Genomic DNA, 20,830 nt, shown 5'->3' with positions numbered 1-20,830 from the left:
GCCTTATCGTCACGTAAAAATGGCCGCCGTCGCTCGCCCCTCTAGGCAGGCGGGAGGAACGCCCTCTCTATGATACTCGCCCAGAACATTCCGAAGGCCAACCTACCGCCGCCCCGGCGCATGCGCAAGACGCTCAGAGGGGGAGCCTAGACTAAGACGAGAAAAGGGGTGGAGCCGCAGCCAGCGCTTGCGCATTGCTGGCCGCGGCGGCCCGAAGAGGCGCGCGCACTGCCTAGGGCGCAGGCGCAGTAGCCGCGGGTGGGCGGTGCCTGGCGCTAAGGGCCGCGACGAGAGAGGCGGGGCCACCCGGGGCGGGCGCCGCCGTGCGCCTGCGCCGCCCGTGCCCGCCCCCTCCCTTGCCTTTGTTCGGGGTTGGGCGCCATTTTGCGCGGCGGCTGAGTGGAGGCGCTGATTGGGTTTCGGGGACCGGTAGCGGAGCCAATCAGCGCGGGACCCGAACCGGGGGAGCAAGGCACGGTGAGTGCGAGCAGCCAATATGGAGCCCCCGAGCGCCGGCCCCAGCGCCGGGATTGGCGGGGCCGAGTGACCAGTCAGGAGGCCGCTCGCAGGGCCGGGGCCGGCCGGCCGGGCACTGGGGGAGGCGAGGGGACAGGGCCCGGCTCCTCCGGGGGTGGGGGGGGGAGCACCGGGAGGAGAAGGGCTGAGGCCGCCGGGCCCCTGGAGGAGAGGGCCCGGGATGGGGGCGGGCGGAGCGTACCGGGAGGGGCGGGCGCGGGGCCGAGGGAGGCAGCGGTGGAGGAGAAGGCGCGGCCGCGGCCTGGGCCGCTGATGGGAGGCGCGCGGTGGGCCCGGCCTCCCTTGGCGGGGACAGGCCTTGCCCGTGCGGGGCCGCTGGGACGGGAGGCGGCAGGGCCCCGCCCTCCACCGGCCGGGCGGGGGGGAGCGGAGCGGGCGAGCCTCCCCGCCGGCCCTGCTGACAGATGGGCCGCGGGCAGCCTGGGCTGCCCCTCCTCCTTCTCCTCCTCCTCCCCCCCCCCCTTCCTCCTCCCCGCCTTGCCCGGGGGAGGTGAGGGGAAGCCGCCGAGTGTGTGCTGAGGGCAGATCGCTGCTCCCCCCCCCCCCCTTTTCCCCTTCCCCGGGGCTGCCGGCGTGCCGGTGAAGCGGGTGTGCAGGCTCCCCCCTCCCGCCGCCCCTGAACGCACCTGGACGCCAAATGTCGCCAGCCACGTGCTCCTCTCTGAGGAGAAACTGTCCGTTTTGCGGGAGCGAGGGGCCCCGGTGCTACCTTGCCTTCTCCTCCGTGACCTGCAGGGCATTGCCTCGTCCGGCTGAGCACAGCGCGGCGTGCTCTGCCCGCCGAGAGAACCCCCAGGTCTGAGGCTTTCTGCAATAAAATAAAGAGGTCCCTGGGTGAACTCCCTGACTTGCATGTTTGATAAGGAGATCAGAAACAAAATCTGGGTACCACATGTTTTATTCTGCCGAACAGTGGGAGATAAGACAGGGGCCTGTCTGTGCTGTTGTTCAGTTAAATCCTGTCCTTTGGCTTCGCGTGGGTGTCTGTCCTCTGCTGGTGTCCTTAGAGGACAACGCCATACGGGTAGATTGACAGGGTCTGCCCTAGAAACTTCTGCTAATTTAGTAATGTTGCTTCAGGATGCAACACGTTTAAAAATGATGCTTTCAAGCTAGCTCAAGTCCTAGCACAGTTTATCACGCTAGTTTGTTCTTAGCGTAGCTTATTTGGTGAGGGAACTGTTGTTGAGGCAGCTTCTATAGCCTCATATATATGTGTGTATATATGACTATATGCTGATAGAACTAGAACACTAAGTCATTTTCAGTGCAGACAAGGGCCTAGTGAGGAGGAGCTGACTGGTGAGATCAGCTGTGGGAGGAGCACGCCGTTGAAGTAGATCACCGGTCTTTACAATTTAACTTTGATATAGTAACGTGGGTGCTCTGTGTTTTAACGAAGGGAACGAAGTAATCCCTTGGAGGGCTCTGATCAAGCGCATGTAAAATCTTCTGTTTGTAACTTTGGCTAGCCACAGCTGATACAGACAGTTAGGATTACAATGCTGCTAATATTTTAAGTAAACAAGACAGGGGCTTGATACCGAGGTCTGTGAAAAAGCATTTCCAAGTAGAAGTACGCCTGTGCTCGATTATTGGTTGTAGCATTAAGGAAGCCAGAGAACTTTTGGCAAACGCGGTTTACTGGTATTCTGTGCTTGCTATTGAAATACTTCCCTGAAGAATGAAATGTGGGAGCTGTTTTCTGACAGGCCCACAGGCATTTAGGGTAGAAATTAAGTATGCAGTGCAAAAGTGAAATGAGAACCTTAGGAGACGGTATCATCTTCAGAAAGAATATTTATCTTCTTTTGTTCTGGCAGGCTGTGGAAAACTGTTACTAAATGGGCCAAGGATAGAGTTAAAATTGCAGTAAAACGTAGTGCCTTTCAGTGCTGTGACTCAGATTATCTTTGTGACCTCCAGGGTTAGCGTCATTACACCCTTATTCTGAACAAAAGATCTGATAGGGACTGAGAAGGTTCTTACATTATTATGGCTGAGTATTATGTGCCCTATAATGAACATGCTTCTGGTCTGTCATGATATATACTGGTTAATCGTTTATTTTTGTAGGTAAGTTGCATTTGGTGTTAATGTGCAAGAAAACAACAAAATGTTAAATCATTGTATGTTTTCTTAGGCCACGGTGAGGAGTAAGTTGATGAAAAAATGAAGTGCTCTTAAGATAAATGCAAGACACGGAAGTACAAAGGATGTTTTAAAGTTAACAAGCAGGAAGTGTGAGAGGTGTCATTACAGTAGTAACCACAGGAACTGTTACAGTTAGTTTAAGTTGTGAATAAATTTTGTGCGCATTTCTTTGAAATCTGAAGGAGTCTGGTTTTTTGTTGCTTTAGACTTTTAAGATTGAAGTTCTAGGCTGCTTTTTCACTAATGTAGCAGGTACTTGTTCAGTCATAGCGTAAATCAAATACCTCATTAAAAGTAATAGTAAGAATTCTTCCCTTGTTGATCAACTGAGAAGAGAAGAAATGTGAGGGAGAAGGAGGTAATGGAACGAAGTATTTCATTTCAACAGTGTGTTCTTCATATGTGTAGGCAAGGGTCCAAGAAATGAGAGGCAGTAAAAGGATGGAAGCAGTGAGAAGTCTGCTGGCTATTTTCAAAATAAATGAAAGTAGGAAGAGAAGAAAGAGGTATGAGGAGGGAGTGCTGCGTAGTTGGGGAAGGAGAGACAGTTTCACTTAGCTTTGTTGAATTCTTGAAATGTAGTTTGGTTTTACACCTAACCTTTGTATTTTGTGAGGGTTTTTTAGTGATAACACCCCTCTCACTCCTCTCTTCCACCAATATGCAGTGTAGGCAACTGTCTATAGCCCAGAATACGCAGACTCGAGGGGTAAAACAGGAAGAGAAACAGGTTCATAGCTACTATTTGATTCACTGAAGATAATGATAGAATTGAGATTGAGATACTTCTTGCTTCTCAGTCAAGTTATGTGTTCTTGAAATTACAATTCTAGTTTTGTTACTCAATGAAAGTAAGGTGACATTATTTAAGAGGTAGGTCCTTGATTAAACAGCAGCTCTTACTGTGTGATTCTGATCTCAATGTCAGCAGATGGTTTGCTTTTCAGCTATTGTAAGAGAATACTGATCTTCCAGCCTTGGGACAATAACCACATGCTTTTTTAACTTGTCTTGCCAGATACACAGACTGAGGTGTGCCTTTTACTGTATTGGAACTGAAGCGCTATGGAGCAGTACACGGCGAATAGTAACAGTTCCACAGAGCAGATCGTTGTGCAGGCTGGACAGATTCAGCAGCAGGTATGGAAAGTGATAACGGGTGAGCTGGCCTTGCCAGTGCTGAGTTACAAATCTTTTTGTACTTCTCAGAGTTTCACAGAACCAGCAAGATGCTTCATGATACTGTCTGGATATGTGTTTACCTAACTTTTGTCACCTGATCAGTGGTCAGTGATTTGACTTGACTTGAAGTCAGGGTAAATATGTTTTTTAAAAAATACTTCTTATAAAACTCAATTAATAAAATTGCAGGTATACAAGTTACCAAATTTCAGTGTAGGAGGGAGTTTGCAAACTGGTAGTGACATGAGGAAAGTAACAAATCCTCTCTGAAAATGGAGGAAACAGAATAGAAACAGTCAGTTATCCACAAGGAACAATGTAGATTCCCCCCAAAAGGGAAATAGGTTTTGTTCAAGCCCATAGAGGCTTTCTCCCGCTTCCTCAAAAGAAGTATTTATTGAGAGCCTTTGTTTTAGAACTACAGGTAGATCAAAATGAACGCACAGTACAGGAATTGCAACAGAACATGTAGCTTTGGATGAATTCATCCATTCCAGAAAGAAGTTTCTAGTTCATGTTACAATGTGCAGATGAGTAGGGCTGGGGTTTTTTAAGGGCTTACAGATTTTTGTTGTTAAGCTTCACCCATTCAGATACAGATGCATTTTCAGATGAGCTGTGCTGCTGCTGAATTTTTGTTGCATCTTATGTTTGTTCAAGGCAAGAGGAGTTTCTTAGTTTGTCATGCAAATGAATGAGCCACTGGGTTATACTTTCAGTGAGATATGCTTTGCTTTGTTATCAGCCTATTTGAGTGTTTGATAGTGGGGACCAGCTTCTTCCATTGAATTTAGTTGAAGTTGACTTTTTCAGTCAGAACAAGATTGTACTTGAAGTTAAAAAATTGTATATTAAGAATTATCAAAAATATCTGCTTCCAGCAGATAACCAAAGATATATTTGGTTTTATTGATACAAGGGAGGTAAAAACATACCTTCGCTTGTTTCATTTTTAGTACTTGCTCTTAAAGCCTGTGTTGTGTCTGACATGAAATATTTTTCTAACATAAATTTTTTTAACAGGCCTGTTGTAGTACAGCTTTTAGTAGAGAGATGTCCTTCATCTCCCAAATGCTAACACAGTTAACACAGATTATTTTGGGACTCTTACTAAAGAGGCTAAAGATAGAAAAGGCTTTTAGATTTAACTGTTCTTGCAACCTCTCAAGATTGTCCTTCAAGGTCAGTGGTGGGAAGACATGGATGCGGGAGTGACATAGATGAAGCTTAGACTGTAGTCATCTGTGCTGCTGTTCTGTGCAGAAAGGAATTTATGGCCTTTATTGTAACTAACAAGTCTGACAAAAATATGGAACCTCTTCACAGGAAGAAACCTGGGCAGTGAAAGGAAACATTAAGCAGGAAGGTAGCAGTCTAAAACAACGAAGCTGAGATTTTAAATTCTGCAAAATAATCTCTCATGTTCTTTGTAAGTGATTTTTGTTTGGGATATTGAAGCCTGTCAGTATCATATGCAGTTTTGTTGGTATTCCATTCTTACGTTTGCTAAACGTATTCACATTCCTTATGTTCCCAGAGCAGTGTGTATGAATTTTAAATTCACCCTCTTCCAGCAAAGTGTCATTGTCTCTTGTCAGAGCTGTGCATTTCCATGTTTCAAGCTATTCCTGTTCCTATTCCCAGCAGCAGGGTGGTGTCACTGCTGTCCAGTTGCAGACTGAGGCCCAGGTGGCATCCGCCTCAGGCCAGCAAGTCCAGACCCTCCAGGTAGTGGTGATCTCTCTAATTGTGTTTGTGAGCACTGCATGACTCTCACCATTGCCACATATCTAATGCTGTGTTTTTTCCAGGGTTTGAAATAGGAACAGGAAAATTTGTTAGCAGTAGTATCTGCGCTTTATGCTAGCTGTAGGGTTTTCCATGAAGAGCATGGGATTATAGCTTTTCATTGGACCTCAGGTGCATGCCAGAGACCCTGATGCATTCATGAATTCCTGCTGCTGTAATTCTGAAAGTGAATAGTGGTTGAAATGGGACTTAAAAGGAAAAAACACCGAGATGAGGAAGTAACAGGCAAGAGATATAACCCAAAGATTTCCTGTAGTTTCAAGGAGATTACATTTCTGACATCCACTGTGAGCAGTTCTGTGTCTTCACTACATGAAAGAAAGACAGAGAGGTGGTGGATGACCCATGAGCTTGAAAAGTGAAACTTTTTCATCTGTGTCATGGTTTAACACGGGCCGGCAACTAAGCACCACACAGCCGCTCGCTCACTCCCCCCCGGTGGGATGGGGGAGAGAATCGGAAGAGTAAAAGTGAGAAAACTCATGGGTTGAGATAAAGACAGTTTAATAAGTAAAGCAAAAGCCGTGCGCGCAAGCAAAGCAAAACAAGGAATTCATTCACCACTGCCCGTCGGCAGGCAGGTGTTCAGCCATCTCCAGGAAAGCAGGGCTCCATCACGCGTAACGGTGACTTGGGAAGACAAACGCCATCACTCCGAACGTCCCCCCCTTCCTTCTTCTTCCCCCAGCTTTATATGCTGAGCATGATGTGGTCTGGAATATCCCTTTGGGCAGTTGGGGTCAGCTGTCCCCTGTGTCCCCCCCAACTTCTCGTGCACCCCCAGCCTGCTCGCTGGTGGGGTGGGGTGAGCAGCAGCAAAGGCCTTGGCTCTGTGTAAGCACTGCTCAGCAGTAACTAAAACATCCCTGTGTTATCAACACTGTTTCCAGCACAAATCCAAAACATAGTCTCATACAAGCTACTATGAAGAAAATTAACTCTATCCCAGCCAAAACCAGCACAATCTGTGATTAACAAGGGCACCTGGGGACAATATTGGCTTCTCTGGGATTGAGAGATCCAATTTCTTTCTTACGTGTGAACAACACAAGGAAACCCAGGAGAAGTATGTATCCTAACAGTAAATACATCACAAACTGGAAAGAAATGCAAAGTTATTTCAAACCCTGATTTGTTTCAATGTGAAGTATTTTTTCATTTCATTAGCTCACATAGGAGGCTTTTAAACTGTAGCAGTTTAGTAGTGCATTTTTCACTTAGTATTTTGGTTTTGTTTGGTTTTTAATTCTTCAGAGGAGGAGAGTTCCAAGAGGCTAGAATGGTCTTGCCAGGTGTAAAGTTGAACACAGCATTTTTTATGTTCAGAGTTAAAATATGGAAAGCTGGCTGACTTGAATTGCTTGGGTCACTGTGGCCTCCTGGTCGTCGTTATGTGCCCCCCCCCCCCTTTTTTTTTGCTTGCTCTAATACATTAACAAGAATCCCGGAATGTATCATTTTTCTTTCTGCTTATTGGATATTGTACTGCTGACTGTGCTTCTCTGTGGCTGACATGAGCATGCTTATCTCTCTCTCTCTCTGTGTTGTAATTCAAAACAAGTACTACTGATTTTTGTTAGGGACTTGTATGCAATAGTTACAAGGTTGAGGAACAGAACAGTGTCGCAAGGGTATTACGTGACCTGTAAAGTCACAATATTCTATGTAGGGCATTGATTACTGAGGTACAACTGTGGTTGTTTCCGTGGATGTGTTAGCATATAATTCACTAAGGTATTTGAACTATGCAAAGTGAAGCTTTTTTTAGGTAGTTCAGTATGTGCTGAAAATCTGTACTGATGTTTAGCCGGGATTTTACAGCAGTTGAAGAGTGAGCATTTGCTATTGCATGTTCTTGAAATTTGCAAGTAGAAAACCCAAGAACTCAGTGACTTTTTATCATGTTGTGTTGCTCTTGTTTCTGAACAACTCAGAGCGTGGTAAAGAGTGATTACGTAGTTCGTAAGACCCATTTCACATTTAAGCTGTGGAGGTATGGTATTTTCAAAGGTATATTTTGGGGAGTTTGGGGACTTGGCAGGTGAGGGTGTTTAAACAGAGAGGTTTTCCCCTTGCTTTTCTTTTCATTGGCCTTTTTCCTAGTGACCAGAGACGTACCGGGCCAAGAGTCCAGAGACTCTTATGCCGAATTTATAAATCTGCTGTAAGCCTTGTTGGGCCGAGAAGTGGCTGCTGCTCGTTTTCTTTCACTCTTCCTTACTGAACTACATTTTGTGTTGTTACATTTATAATTTCACTTAATAACCATGAAAAGATTCTCTAAGACCATCTCATGCTATGTATCGGTTAGGAAATGGAAATGTTGTAAGCATGTAATTGGAGAGAGCTGAAGCTACCTCAGAATCTCTCTGTCAGAATAGCTTATTTAGAGCTTTTTCTCATTAGGAACCCCAAGTAAAGATTAGTAATAGTGATGGGGATAATGAAGTTTCTTTTATTATGCTTTGCTCTCGGGCTGTGCATGAAGATAGTTACTGTGTCTGGAAAATTTAGCCGTGCTTTTCATACTTCATTGCAATTAGGCTTGGAAGTTTTGGTTGGACTGCAACAGAAAAAGATAATTTACTAAATGCAGTAGCACATCATGGAAAAAGTTTTAGAAACTAAAGGTATTTGATGCTCATTATGAACCCAGGTTAGTGACTGTTACTCAGTTTCTCCGGTCACCGCATTAAAATAGGTAAGCATTTAGCTTCATGTGGTAGCCACTTCAGTTTCTGGCTTCATGTCACCAGACTTTTTCATTGTTCTGTTTGTTTTTTCTCCTGTTTCCTAGGTCCAGGGTCAACCACTAATGGTACAAGTAAGCGGAGGTCAGCTGATCACATCAACTGGCCAGCCGATCATGGTGCAGGCTGTGCCTGGGGGTCAGGGCCAGACAATCATGCAAGTCCCGGTTTCTGGAACACAGGGACTGCAGCAGGTGAGATAACCCTAATTTTATTTTAAAATAAATTGCAGAGAATGAACTGTGATGTTCTTGCCTTGTCAGATAGTACATTTGCCTCAGCACTCTTAAAATAAACTGGGCAAAGATGGTTGTTCTCCAGCTATGGATCTGGCAGTGAGCTGCGTGTTAAGAATGCAGTGAAAATTCTTTATGTATTTGGTTTTTGTGTTTTATGGGATGGTGCAAACCTTTTAAATGAAGTCCATTAAAATACAGCTGGAGTTGGTTTGGGGTTTTTTGTTTGGGGATATTTTTTTTTATTTTAACTGGCCCTTACAGTATAGTTGGTGATCTGGTGTCTACTCAATTTATGGCTCAGAAAGCAGATTATTTTTATTTATTTATCTAAGAAAACTTCTTGAAAATAACTCTTGTGCTTGAGTTCATCTAGTATGTGATGGCTGAAGGTGAATTTAAACATTTCCGTTGCACAGAAGGTAATACTGTAGAAGGCATAGAAGATGGATTTTATCAGAAGCAATTATTTTGAAATATTTGTCTAAAAGACAGTTTTTAAATTTAAACAGGTGCTCGAAGTGTGTCCCTCAAAAGCAAAGGGAAGAACTGTGACAGTGGCATAATGAAAGTGTTTTAGTGATTTGAGAATGGGATTTAGGAATCAAGTTCAGCACAGTTCAGGAAGGCATATGATGTCTCGGTGTTTTGAGAGGTTTATTTAGTGTTTATTTAAAATTTCTTTTGTTGGAAAAAAAAAAAAAATTTTGTGTTAGGTTCTTTACAGTCTGGTTGTTGGAGGAAAATCCATAACTGGGCTTTTAAGCACAAGCTTCAAACCATATTCCAGTTCCTCTTTTTTAATCTAAGAAATGTTCCACATTGGTGGAAAGAATTCTCTGCAAAGCTGAAGACAACTTTTATATATATCCAGGAGTATTTCTGTATGCTGGATAATTAACATTCTACAGAGATCTTAAATCTTACTCCTCTTTTTTTCTTTCACCTGAGTAGTAGTATTCCTAGTTTCATGTGAATAATTTATTTCTTTTGACCGTTTTATTGTGTAAGCAGTGGAGAACTGCTAGGGCATAATGACACTAGCATGTTATGTTTCCTCTATTCTGTGTGGCTGTGACTGCTGTGTCACAGGGAGGAATAAATTAAAACTCTTCATTTTAAAATGGAAAAAGAGAAGAATCAGTGCTTTCTTTTTCTTTGCAACAGTAAATCATCCTCAGAGATGATTGGGTAATGCTGAGGCCAAGGAGGGAGAAATAAGAGGCATAGTTAATGTTCCTTTCTGACTCTTTCTTCCACAGATTCAGTTGGTCCAGCCAGGTCAGATTCAGATTCAAGGTGGGCAGGCTGTGCAGGTACAGGGGCAGCAGGGCCAGACCCAGCAGATCATTATACAGCAGCCACAGACTGCAGTTACTGCTGGCCAGACACAGGTAACTGCACCAGCATGAAAGGGTTTTCTTGAGAGAAGTAGGAAGAGAAACTTGACAAATGACTTAAGGTGTGGTTAAGTAAAAAAAGGGAAAAAAAAAAAAAAAAGAGGAATTATTAACAATGAGGAGAACTTGAGAATAAATTTCATATTTTTGTAGTGTTTTCATACATAACTCTGGGGCAGAATAAATAGATTGCATGTTTTTATCCATTGTGTTTCTGTATTTTATTGGTTCATGGTTGTTTTTGTCTATTTGTTGAAATTTGAAAACATGAAGTATTGCTAATTTCATACTTGCGCCATTTTGTGAAGTAGTCTAGTCATACCTGGGTTTTCTGCTGATTCTTTTGTTTAGGACCAAAATTAAATTTCTGAGCAGAATAGTTCTTCCTTTAACATATTCATAGTGAGACAGGAAACCTAGAACTTGTTTCTTTCAATATTAAATACTACACTGTTAGAAAAAGTATGTTATATGTGCTTTAGGTATTTTATCTACAGTTCAATTGGTTTGTGCTCCATCCTATTTCTTGATGCTGGTAATAAAGCAAAAGAAATAGATGCCTGAAACACCTTAAGCACCATGTGTTAATTCAGGAACTGTAGAATTTGAAAAATAAGCAATTTGTAAATTTACTGTGTTCTTTGTTTTGTTTAGACCCAGCAACAAATAGCAGTTCAAGGACAACAGGTAGCACAAGCAGCTGAAGGCCAGACCATAGTCTATCAGCCAGTTAATGCTGACGGAACCATTCTCCAACAAGGTATGAGCTTTGGTGTGAAAAGTCTCAGGACTTCTCAATATCTCTTTCATAGGTTTTTATTGCCTTGTAATTATTGTCACAGAAAACATTGAGTTGCAATGCTAGTAGTGCTGTGATACGAATTGTTGGCATAGTGAATGGAAGAAGAGATGTTTATGTTGTTATACAGGAATTCAGTCTGTGGTTCCTTCCCCAGAAAAATAAAAAATGGCTCTTTTCTTTGGCAAGGGCTATTAGAATAGAAACGCTTAAGTTTGCTTGTACACTTTACAGTCCATGATCTCTTATCTGACACTGGGATTAGTGTGCAGATACAGATGCAAAAAATAGGAATTATGAGGACCAAGTGATGGAATTTAGTTAATAAGTTGTAAGGCTTTTTTGAATCTTTTTGCATGTTACGGAAGGATGAATGAGTAAAAAACAGAAGTGGGACTAATGGTGTTCCCTTCTTTTTGTGTGCGTGTTTTTGGTTTGTGTTTTTTTTTTCTTTTGTGTTTTATTTTCTTAAAGTTACAGTCCCTGTTACAGGCATGATCACCATTCCAGCAGCCAGTTTGGCTGGAGCGCAAATTGTCCAAACAGGAGCCAACACCAATACAACCAGTAGTGGACAAGGGACTGTCACAGTGACACTGCCAGTTGCTGGAAATGTTGTCAATTCAGGTGGAATGGTTATGGTATGTATTTAACTTTCCATTGATATTTTTAAAGGCTGAGGTTTAAGATGTCTACACAAACTGTTGTCTGAGATTCATGTCACCTTAATATGGTCAGTCTTCTCAGTAGCTACCATTAGTTTAAAGTTTAAACAATGTAAGTTTTTGGTTTTAATGGCCTGTGTCCTATTGTGATCTATGTATTCTGTACTTTCTCCCATAGCAGATTATTGAGTTCAGAAATCTAGAAACTGAAATTCAAAATAAGCTGTTAACTGATAAGCAGAGGTTTAAAAAGATTGAATCAACTATTGCTTTTCTGGAGGATCCCTTAGTATTTGTTTCTCTGATTCATAAGAGGGCTTTTTCTGCCAATTCTTATTTCTTTGTAGTGTGAGGCCTTTTACCTTGAATTTTATTGCATCCCCACTAGATGTCAGCAGCTCTACAAGTAATATTTGCTTAAGAAATGCTCTGAAATTATCATATAAATTAAATAAGTGATAACCAAAAAGAAAGGGAAGCAATGGGCATGTCCTGTATGCTTAATTGTACAAGAAGCAGTAACATGGTCATAGAATTGTATATTGTATTGAAATTTTACCATTGTCAGAAAAAAACCATGCACAACTGATAAGTAATTGATTTGTTTAAATTTGTTCTGCAGCTTGAGAGCAACTTTAGTACTCCTTTTAATTTAAGTAGGTGCGTTATCTGAACAAAAACAAAACACGTGCCATTTTGAATTTTTTTTTTTTAATTACTTTTTTGCATTCACTTTGTGTTCTGAGCTACAAGTACTAAAAACATATTATCTGTACAGATGGTACCTGGAGCTGGATCAGTACCAGCTATCCAGAGAATACCTTTGCCTGGAGCAGAAATGCTGGAAGAAGAGCCCCTCTATGTAAATGCCAAGCAGTATCACCGGATCCTTAAGAGGAGGCAGGCACGTGCTAAGCTTGAAGCAGAGGGAAAAATTCCGAAAGAAAGAAGGGTGAGAATATAACTCAGATCTAATACAGGGTTGCTCTATGAGAAAGGCACAGAAAACCACCTGTGCTGGAAAATGAGACCTAGAATCTTAGTGGTGTTTTTTGGTTTTTGTGTGGTTTGGGGTTTTTTTTTTGTTGTTGTTCATAAGCTACATCAGAGTTATTTTTTAAGTCCCTTGGTGGCAGTCCTGCATGCTTTTAATTGTTGAATGTGTATGTAGCTGTATTGCAAATGGGCATTTAATGTAAACACTTTATTTTTGGGGAAGGGGACTGGGTAGGCTTTCCTAGCGGTCAGGAATTTCCCCTACTGAAAGTACTAAACTAGAATAGTAGGCTGGTCTCTCATTACCTCCTTCATATTGCTGCAGAAATACTTGCATGAATCTCGGCATCGTCATGCCATGGCCAGGAAGCGGGGAGAAGGTGGACGTTTCTTCTCACCAAAGGAAAAAGACAGCCCTCATATGCAGGTGAGTAGAATTTTGTCTGTTCTTTGGACAACTGCCACTTTCAGTTCTTCAGAATACACTTTAGAGGTGTCTTTCTACTGTTTTGTTTGTTCTTTTTTGGGCTAGGCTGCTGACCTTTGTCCCTCTCTGCCTTGAATTTGTTTCAGGCGTAAAAAAAACCTTCTATCTATCTCACTTCTTGTAGAGGGCAAGTGTCTATTTGCCTTGAGTAATTAAATTATAGTAATATTGATAGAAATGTATTCACTTTGGTTTACAAACAGAGAATGCTTGTATTTGTTTGTCCGAAGAAATACAGTCTTTGCAGACTTTCTGGTTGCATACCAGAAGTATTTTTTTAGGACATGAACTAGAGGTAGAGACACCTTATCTTACATCTGATGAAAAATTAAAAAATGTGAATATCTGATTCTTAGCTGCATATTGATTTCCATAAAAAGTGCAAGACAGGTTTTCAAAGGAAGGGACACAATAGAGTAGAATTAGCAAATTCTGTTGTTGATTAATGCTTTAAAGCAGTCCTGTGGCTTTAGCGGAAGAATATTTCTTATTCTGAAATAGAATCCTTCCCAAATACTAGACCAGTACTAGGTCTTCCCTATTACCAGAAACAACACATTACTAGGAACTGTTAAGATTTATATATCCCATTCTCTTACACTGGACTGTAAAACCCAGGAAAAATATGACATGTTTAGAGATCAAGGGAGGGGGCAGGAGTATCTCCTCTTGATAGTTGTACATGATTTTCTCTGCTGTTATGGAAAAAAGTTGATGTTACAACATGGTATGTATTTTGTATCTGTAGGATCCAACTCAGACCAATGAAGAAGCAATGACACAGATGATCAGAGTTTCCTAACCACTGCTTAAAGAAAAAAAATAACTGAATAGAATTCCCGTCCCTTCTGCAAGTCTGTCCTACCTTTCCAGTGTATCAAGCGAGTCTTTCAATGGGACAATCGCCATATCGCAGCCTATCCTTTTCTACAGAACAAGCACCACGTTTTCAGTATGTGGTCGAGATTTTAACTGCAGTTGACTCAACAAATAGACACTTAACGACTTTCTTGTTATACTCTTCTGATCCAGCACAGGGATTTCAGAGTCTGACTGCTCATGCCTTTTTTTTTTTTTCTTCTTTTAAACATCTCTTGCATTAAGATTGGCCATGGGTGAGAGTGTGCCACTGACTCAGTGATCAGCAATAACTCTGGCATGCTGAAGCAGGGCCAGCAAAGACCTCTTGGAGTTACAGCCCTTCTGTACAGAGACATAATCCAATTTATAGCAACCAGCACTGACGTGGCTACACCACAGTACTTTGTTTTCCCAGCAGAGACTTGTTATTTACATCCATTCCTTACACCTTTGGACTTTATTGTCAACTGAACTGTTCCCTGTTGTTGCATCTGCACTTCTGAAACTGGCAGAAACTGAAGGGGGGTTCTTTTAAGTTCCACCTCCTAAAATATGTAAACAGCAAGCTCTTCTCTGGGAAAAGTTCAGCCATCCAGTCACACTGATAGAACTATTTCAAGATTATTACAGGACTTGATATATTGTGTATCCCTTCCAAGAAGTAAGACGGGAGAGGGTGATGTGGGGATAAGGATTTAATTAGTAAAAGCGATCTCTGGGTGTTTTTTGGTATGTTTATTGCCAGTAGTCGTTGCTTTGGAAGAAAAATGGATGCTAGTATAACAAGGATTAATACTTTTAAGTGAGTCTCTTCCAAAGCATTTTTTTTTTTTTTAAAATCTTCCTTCTAACCTGCCAGTCCAGTGCATGGTTCCTCCAAAAGACATAAAATCTGCAATCTCAGAGTGATAGCACTTGACCATCTTTGTGATGGTGTTTCTTGATGTCTGTTCTAAATCAGTTCTACAATTCTCTCATTCTACACAGAGTGAGGGATTGTTTCATGACAGCAGAAGCATAGGGCAACTCAGCTCATCCTGATGTAACTGAAGGGTTAAACAAATGAAGGCAGATATTGATGAACCTTTCAGGCTTTTTATAGACTATCCTCTTTAAATAAAATAAAAAAGTGGCACTTAATGAAGGAGGAGTACTTACATTTTTAAAAAAAGGATTTTTTCATGACCTATAGCTGGCTTCTGGCTGAATATCTCGACAAAACATATCTTTATCTTTAATTCTGTAGCTCATTACAGATTTTAAGCTTGCTCCATTCTTACTAATTTGAAATTTGGCGATGGAAGCTGTAGTTCATAAGCATTTTAACAGGTGATACTTGCATCTTTCCGTGCCTGTCTCCTCCCATCTTGAATGAGTTTTACAGATGCTTTGTGTATCACCTGCGTGCTGTAGTCCCATCTATTCCAATTTTTGTGTTCTGTAGTTAAAACATAAAACTGCATCAGAGCGGTTAAGCATGGGATTGGAAATATTGCCAGGCATTGTCATTGAGGGAGGTGATTATGAACCTGAAAAGGTAAAGTTGCAGAGGGTGAGGTGTTTTTGAAGAAAGCAGCCAAGGATGGGCGAGACTGGTTTAAATTCAGTGAACTCTGTTTTCAAGTGACAAAAAAGTAAATGCAACTTGAAAAATACAACCCACTATGTTTTTCCCATTTACTGAAAGCTTATGACTAAATGCAAAATGGAAGGCAAATTAGCAAGTTGTAGAAGATTGGGAGGATACAAAAAGGCAGAGCCTTGAAAATTCTATTTACTTTGGATAAAAGAGAAAAATACTACACCTAAGAGTATGAGAAGATGGGAAGGAATGCAAGAGGAGGGAGCAGAAATGCAGAGAAACGTTAGATTCTATATTGCCAGCAGGCAGTCTTGGAGGAAGAGTATGCCTGTCTAGATACTAAGGATGACAATGTTTAGGTCAGCCACCTGTGGAGGTATGTAGCCAGTGAAAGAACAAAGAAGAAATGCAGATTTGGTATTTGTAGTTGGGCAGCTGGATTTTCTAAATGGAGTTTGGTTCATTTTTCTAAATTTTTAGTTCCATGTACTTACCTTTACCACAGCTGACGTGGTGAACTGAAGCTGAGGAAGAAAATGTTCGACACACAGTGACACCTGCAGCTATGGGAGGAGGTGGCCTAGTTCTTGATGTGCAAATAAATCTTCTTTCTTTCGATTTTGTCTTAAATTATATTAGGAATCTAACGCTCTGCTCACAAATCTTACATTAGGATTTTTTCCCAATGATTTAAAAGGCATTTGTTTACCTCCATTGCATTGATGGCATCTTTGGTGCCTTTGGTTGCTTCAGCCTTAAAATACTTGGCCAATTAGAGCATGGTGCTTATTTTCTTCAGTTGGCGACTATGAAATCCTCACCTAGCATTTCTTGTGAGGTCACCCATTTCAGGAAATATATAGCTCTCTTTTAGTGAAGTAATAACAAAAAAATTGCTTTAGTTGAATTTGCATCATTATTGTAAATATTTTTTTAGAGCATCTGTACATTTTGTCAGTGGAGTATTCATGTGCTGAAGGAATATTTCTGTGCTGGAGTAAGACAGCCTCTCCATAACGTTTCTGCTCTTCAACTGACGGCTAATCTCTGTCCTGGAGAACCCCCTCTGAGAGTTGGAAGTTAGGGAAGCAAGATTATTGCTCTGACATAGGTATTTTTTTTTAATGAGTAATTACTTCTTTTCTTAAAGAACTTGTAAACTTCTTCAAAACAGAACTTTTTTCCCAGTAAGCCCTTCATATATAGGTTCTCTGATCCGTTGTTGTAGAATGTGTATTAAGACCTATGGATTTGTGTTATATAGCAAGTCTTATCGTTAATACTTTAAATAGTGATGTGAAAGCCTGAGTGCTACTGTCATATTTTTCATTTGCTTTGGGTTATGTGTATCACTTCTAAAAGTAGTGTTTGCTTGGTGAGATTGGAGATAACGGTCAACACCATGTTACCAAAAAAGTCTGCTTTCTTTTCCTGGGTAAATTTGTTAAATTGGAGACGTCATCAAGTTCAAACCTCCCTAGTAATTAAATAAGAATTCTTTGTGGATTGGCTACACTTGAGCAAAAACTCCACTTCAGGAGTGCATAAAAGAGTGGATGAGGCTGAAAGAAGAGGCTTGGAGAGAAACGTGGTCGATTGACCCAGAGAGCACTGGAGCGGCGAACCGATCAAAAACCAGTTTTATGTGAGTGTAAAGACTGGGATGTGGAAAATGGTCCTCAAGTGATGCTAAATGGCTTTAAGGCCTTGCATGTTAAAAAGAGGGGGGAAAAAAAGAAAATCTTTTCTTTGTGAACAGGTGTGGGAGGGTACTGAGATTAACGTAATGTAAGGCAAAGTTTGTATATAGTTAAAAGTTTATAATTTTTTTTATATGATGCATTTTTTCAAGTGTATTTTGGTCTTTAATAGATGCAATTGTAAGTACTGTGTACACTATCCAGCTAATAAAAATTTATAAACCGAGAACAAGCTTTGGCTCTGTTTTTCAGACCTTCCGCTCTTTTCAGTCAAGTGGCAGCAATGACACGGAGTGCTGAGGGCAGGCAGTGGTTTTAGCAGCGCTGAGGAACGCCTAGGCGGCTGGCGAGCTTTCCTGCCTTCCATGAGGGCAGCTCGGCCTCCACCCTGGGGGCTGGCTGGGTGCGCCTGCTGCCCTTCTGCCCTGTGGAGAAGGGCCCGGACATCTTTGTGCTCATCTTCCCCTCCATCCCCATCCTGCCATCTTGCTGCCTGAGGGGACTGCTCTGCCTGCCCTCGGGGCCTGCCTGCTGGTGAGTGCTGGAAGGTGACTGGCTGAGGGAAGCTGGGGTGTCCCACCATGGGTGCTCATTGGATGGGAGTTGCTGTGGGACACCTCTGATTGGCTGGTGAAGGGAGCCTCCATCTTGCCCTGCTGCTCTTCCTCACAGGCTGAGGTAGTGCCTCAAGGTGGCGGCTGTAGGGTGGTTTGCGTGGAGGAGCTGGGCTGTCTGAGAAAGGGCTGCAGGAAGGATGGAAGAAGGCCTTGCCTCTCAGCTCTGAGCCCAGGGAAGCTGCTGTGACCCGCTTGGAGTTGGGAAATGGCCTCACTGAGCTGGGGGACGGAAGGAAGGAAGACTGCTTCGAACTGGCCAGCGTTGCTTTTGTGTGCCCTTCAAGTGTGGGGAAAATGTTCGATGAGTCTGGGCTGGGAGGAGAAGAGGATGCACTGCAATATTGTTCAAAAGAAAAAATTACGATTCTAATAATGAAGGAGAAATATGCCCAGTAGTCATACTATGTCCCATCCATAGCCAGCCAGCTCCTGGCTATCTGTTGGCATAATGCTCAGCATGCCTCGGTGACATTTCAGTCTCTTTGCATGCTTGCTGCGGGATCCATTGCATTGAATAATTATCCCTGAAAGGCCATGCAGAAGAATCCAGTGATTATACAGAAGCTGCCCTGGAGCACAGGGAGTGTCCTATGGCTGCAGCGATGGAATCTGTACAGGGTTGCATAAGCGTAAGAGATGAAAATCCAACTTCACGTTACCCAAATGCTCTTCTTTCTAAGACGTTCATTCCTTTATATTCTTGGTTACCTTCCAGAAAGGTGATTTCTTCTTGTCCCCAAATTCCCAAGTATCATGTCATTATCTTTTTTGGCCAAATATGACTGAATGGACACCCTTAGAAAGAGCTTATTTCTTGTGTTTTGGCACAAAAGAAAGTTTTCCTCTTAAGAGGATTGGGCAGGCTTTGAAAGGTTTAAGAGAGAGTCAGTTTCCATGTCTGCCTCCTAATCCCTCTCAGGCATGCTGTTTCTTCCACGTGTGCTGCTCAGGTTCTCTCAGCAGTATTCTAACTTAAAACATTCGCTACAATAATGTAAATACTTTTATCAAGGCTGAGGTCCCGCACTGTTAGGCAATCTTTGTGTGGCATCAAGTAGTTGTATGTTAAAACATTATGTTCTGCCTATTTTTTTTTCACCTGTGTTCTTGGGATAGGCACTCTTTTAGAAGGGATACACTGAACTTCAGAGGTGTTCATAGCTATATGCTATGTTCTTGAAAGAACAGTAGTCACTACTGCAGTTCAGGGGGCCTGGTAGTATATCCAAAATTCAGTTTACTTCCGCATTTTGCTTTCTGTGGGTCTTTCAAGACACGGAGCAGAACTGGATGGTTTACACAGTGGCTAATAAAACGTCCTTTTCATCTCTGCCTTTTGCTCAAATCGCCCTGGCTTCTTAGGCATATGGCAAATTTTACCCAATTTGCAAAACTGCTACTGGAAGGCACTTAGATGGCATAGTACTATGATCAGTTTAGCAGAATCTCTAGAGTATAATTTATTATATGATTATTATGTTCCTGTAGTGTACTTAAGGCAAGAGCTCTTTGCAGTGAACAGCAGGTAACGGATGAAGGTGCCCAGCCATTAGTCATATGGGTATTCATTTACTCCCTGTTAGAGATGAAAACGGTCCTCTTAGTGTTTACTGCTTTTGAAGTGAGACAAAGAAGGCACAAATAACTATTTCAGCATAGGCTGCAGAGAATGTTTAGATTTGGAGTGAGTTTTAACTAGATGTCCTGTAGAAGGACAGAGAAGATGTCTGGAGGCACTGGAATGGGAAGGTATTGACTAATAGCCCGAGTCTTAGAAAAAACTCCTGTCCTCTTACATGCTGTCAGTTGTGCCCTGCCCATCTGATATGCCCAGTTCCTAGAAGTGGACAACTTTATTTTCTGCTACCATCAAATGAAAGATAAGCTGGGAGGGCATGTGAGACATTAGCCAGATACACATCTGCACCACTATTCAACAGCCCATATAGAACTAGGTCACTAACTAGCTGCCTCTGTCAGGCTTATCTGAAGACATGGCCAGGTTTGTAATGTCCCAGATGTCCAGAGGCTGCTCGTACGTAAGTTAGACCATTCCTGAATGTGGTTCCACAGCTGAGCATAACAGAAGTAGACTGGATGGGCTGTGATGCTTTCCAAACTTCACTACCAAACGTGCCAATATCTAAACTGGGTCTTATGATAATTCTTCCTTCACTGTAGGCAGTTCAGGTTACTAGCAAGTCTCCACCATTTGCACAGAAGGAACATACCTGTAAGATGTTACAAATTTAGAAAGATGGGAGAATATTTCTTCCGTCTTTATTTTAAATCGGGCCGTTACATTTTTACATTTTGTGACAGAGGACTGATGCCGTCTATAAACTGCCCCTAGAAACACCCTCAAATTCATCATATGATAGTAGATCATCTTCAGGTTTGTAGGCAGAAAGAAGTGTATACCAGTAAGCCTCTCTACTAAGTTAGTTCTTTAACTTCTATTACTTTAGGATCTGAGGCCTCCCAAACATTCGCTGTGTATGCCATTGCACCCAGATGAGGAATTTAGGCATACAAAGTTTTAGGTGTGTTCAAAGAGTCAAAAAGGCTAAATAAGGAGTTGAGTTTGTATATTGAAGCCTATTATGTTAACCATTTGTCTTTCCTGTTGTGTATCATTTCAGACCTTAATGGTATGGTCCCCACACCAACACTTCTGACATCTCAAAAATGACCCAAAGCACAAGGGTGTCAGTCATTAATTCTTCCCAGAGTTGGTCAATGCAGTGATGATCAAAAAAAAAAAAAAAAGAACAAGAAAAAAAGGAAATAACAGTACGCAAGAACAGAAGACGGGAAGTTGGGACAGGAAGTGAAGAATGCAATCATGCAAGCCTGTAGGAAGCCAGAAATTGATTTCTTTAGCTATTATTATGGGGTTTTTCTAGCTTTATTTTCAGAGAATTTGCGATAGAGGGACAAAATAATCTCAGATATAATGGCAAAAAGCCTGTTATCATGTAGCCACATCAGACCAGTCAACAGAATTTCCTTCTTCCCTCCCCTCTCTCTCCCCCCCACACCCTTCAGGATTGTA

At 42.1% G+C, this 20,830-nt stretch overlaps 1 protein-coding gene across 9 annotated transcripts; it reads left to right on the top strand.

Annotated features, from left to right (window-relative positions):
* The first annotated feature begins 443 nt into the window (after positions 1 to 443).
* Positions 444 to 17,379, top strand: NFYA (nuclear transcription factor Y subunit alpha). 9 transcript variants are annotated; one of them, XM_050911381.1, is made up of 10 exons: positions 444 to 477; positions 3,710 to 3,831; positions 5,518 to 5,604; positions 8,480 to 8,626; positions 9,931 to 10,062; positions 10,723 to 10,828; positions 11,342 to 11,508; positions 12,311 to 12,484; positions 12,854 to 12,955; positions 13,764 to 17,379. In XM_050911381.1, exons 2-10 carry the CDS (start codon positions 3,757 to 3,759, stop codon positions 13,815 to 13,817), a joined length of 1,044 nt encoding a protein of 347 aa, XP_050767338.1. In that variant the 5' UTR covers positions 444 to 477; positions 3,710 to 3,756; the 3' UTR covers positions 13,818 to 17,379. The 9 variants fall into 9 exon arrangements, with proteins under 9 accessions (XP_050767338.1, XP_050767339.1, XP_050767341.1 ...); XM_050911382.1 differs by lacking the exon at positions 444 to 477 and adding an exon at positions 1,221 to 1,333 and having other exon boundaries at positions 5,518 to 5,601; XM_050911384.1 differs by lacking the exon at positions 444 to 477 and adding an exon at positions 1,221 to 1,333 and having other exon boundaries at positions 11,360 to 11,508.
* Positions 17,380 to 20,830: the final 3,451 nt, after the last annotated feature.

The sequence above is a fragment of the Gymnogyps californianus genome, chromosome 27 (assembly GCF_018139145.2).
Source record: "Gymnogyps californianus isolate 813 chromosome 27, ASM1813914v2, whole genome shotgun sequence".
NCBI classification, from domain to species: domain Eukaryota; kingdom Metazoa; phylum Chordata; class Aves; order Accipitriformes; family Cathartidae; genus Gymnogyps; species Gymnogyps californianus.
The sequence above is the reverse complement of the archived record's forward strand: the minus strand, read 5'-3'. Positions and strand labels throughout refer to the sequence as shown.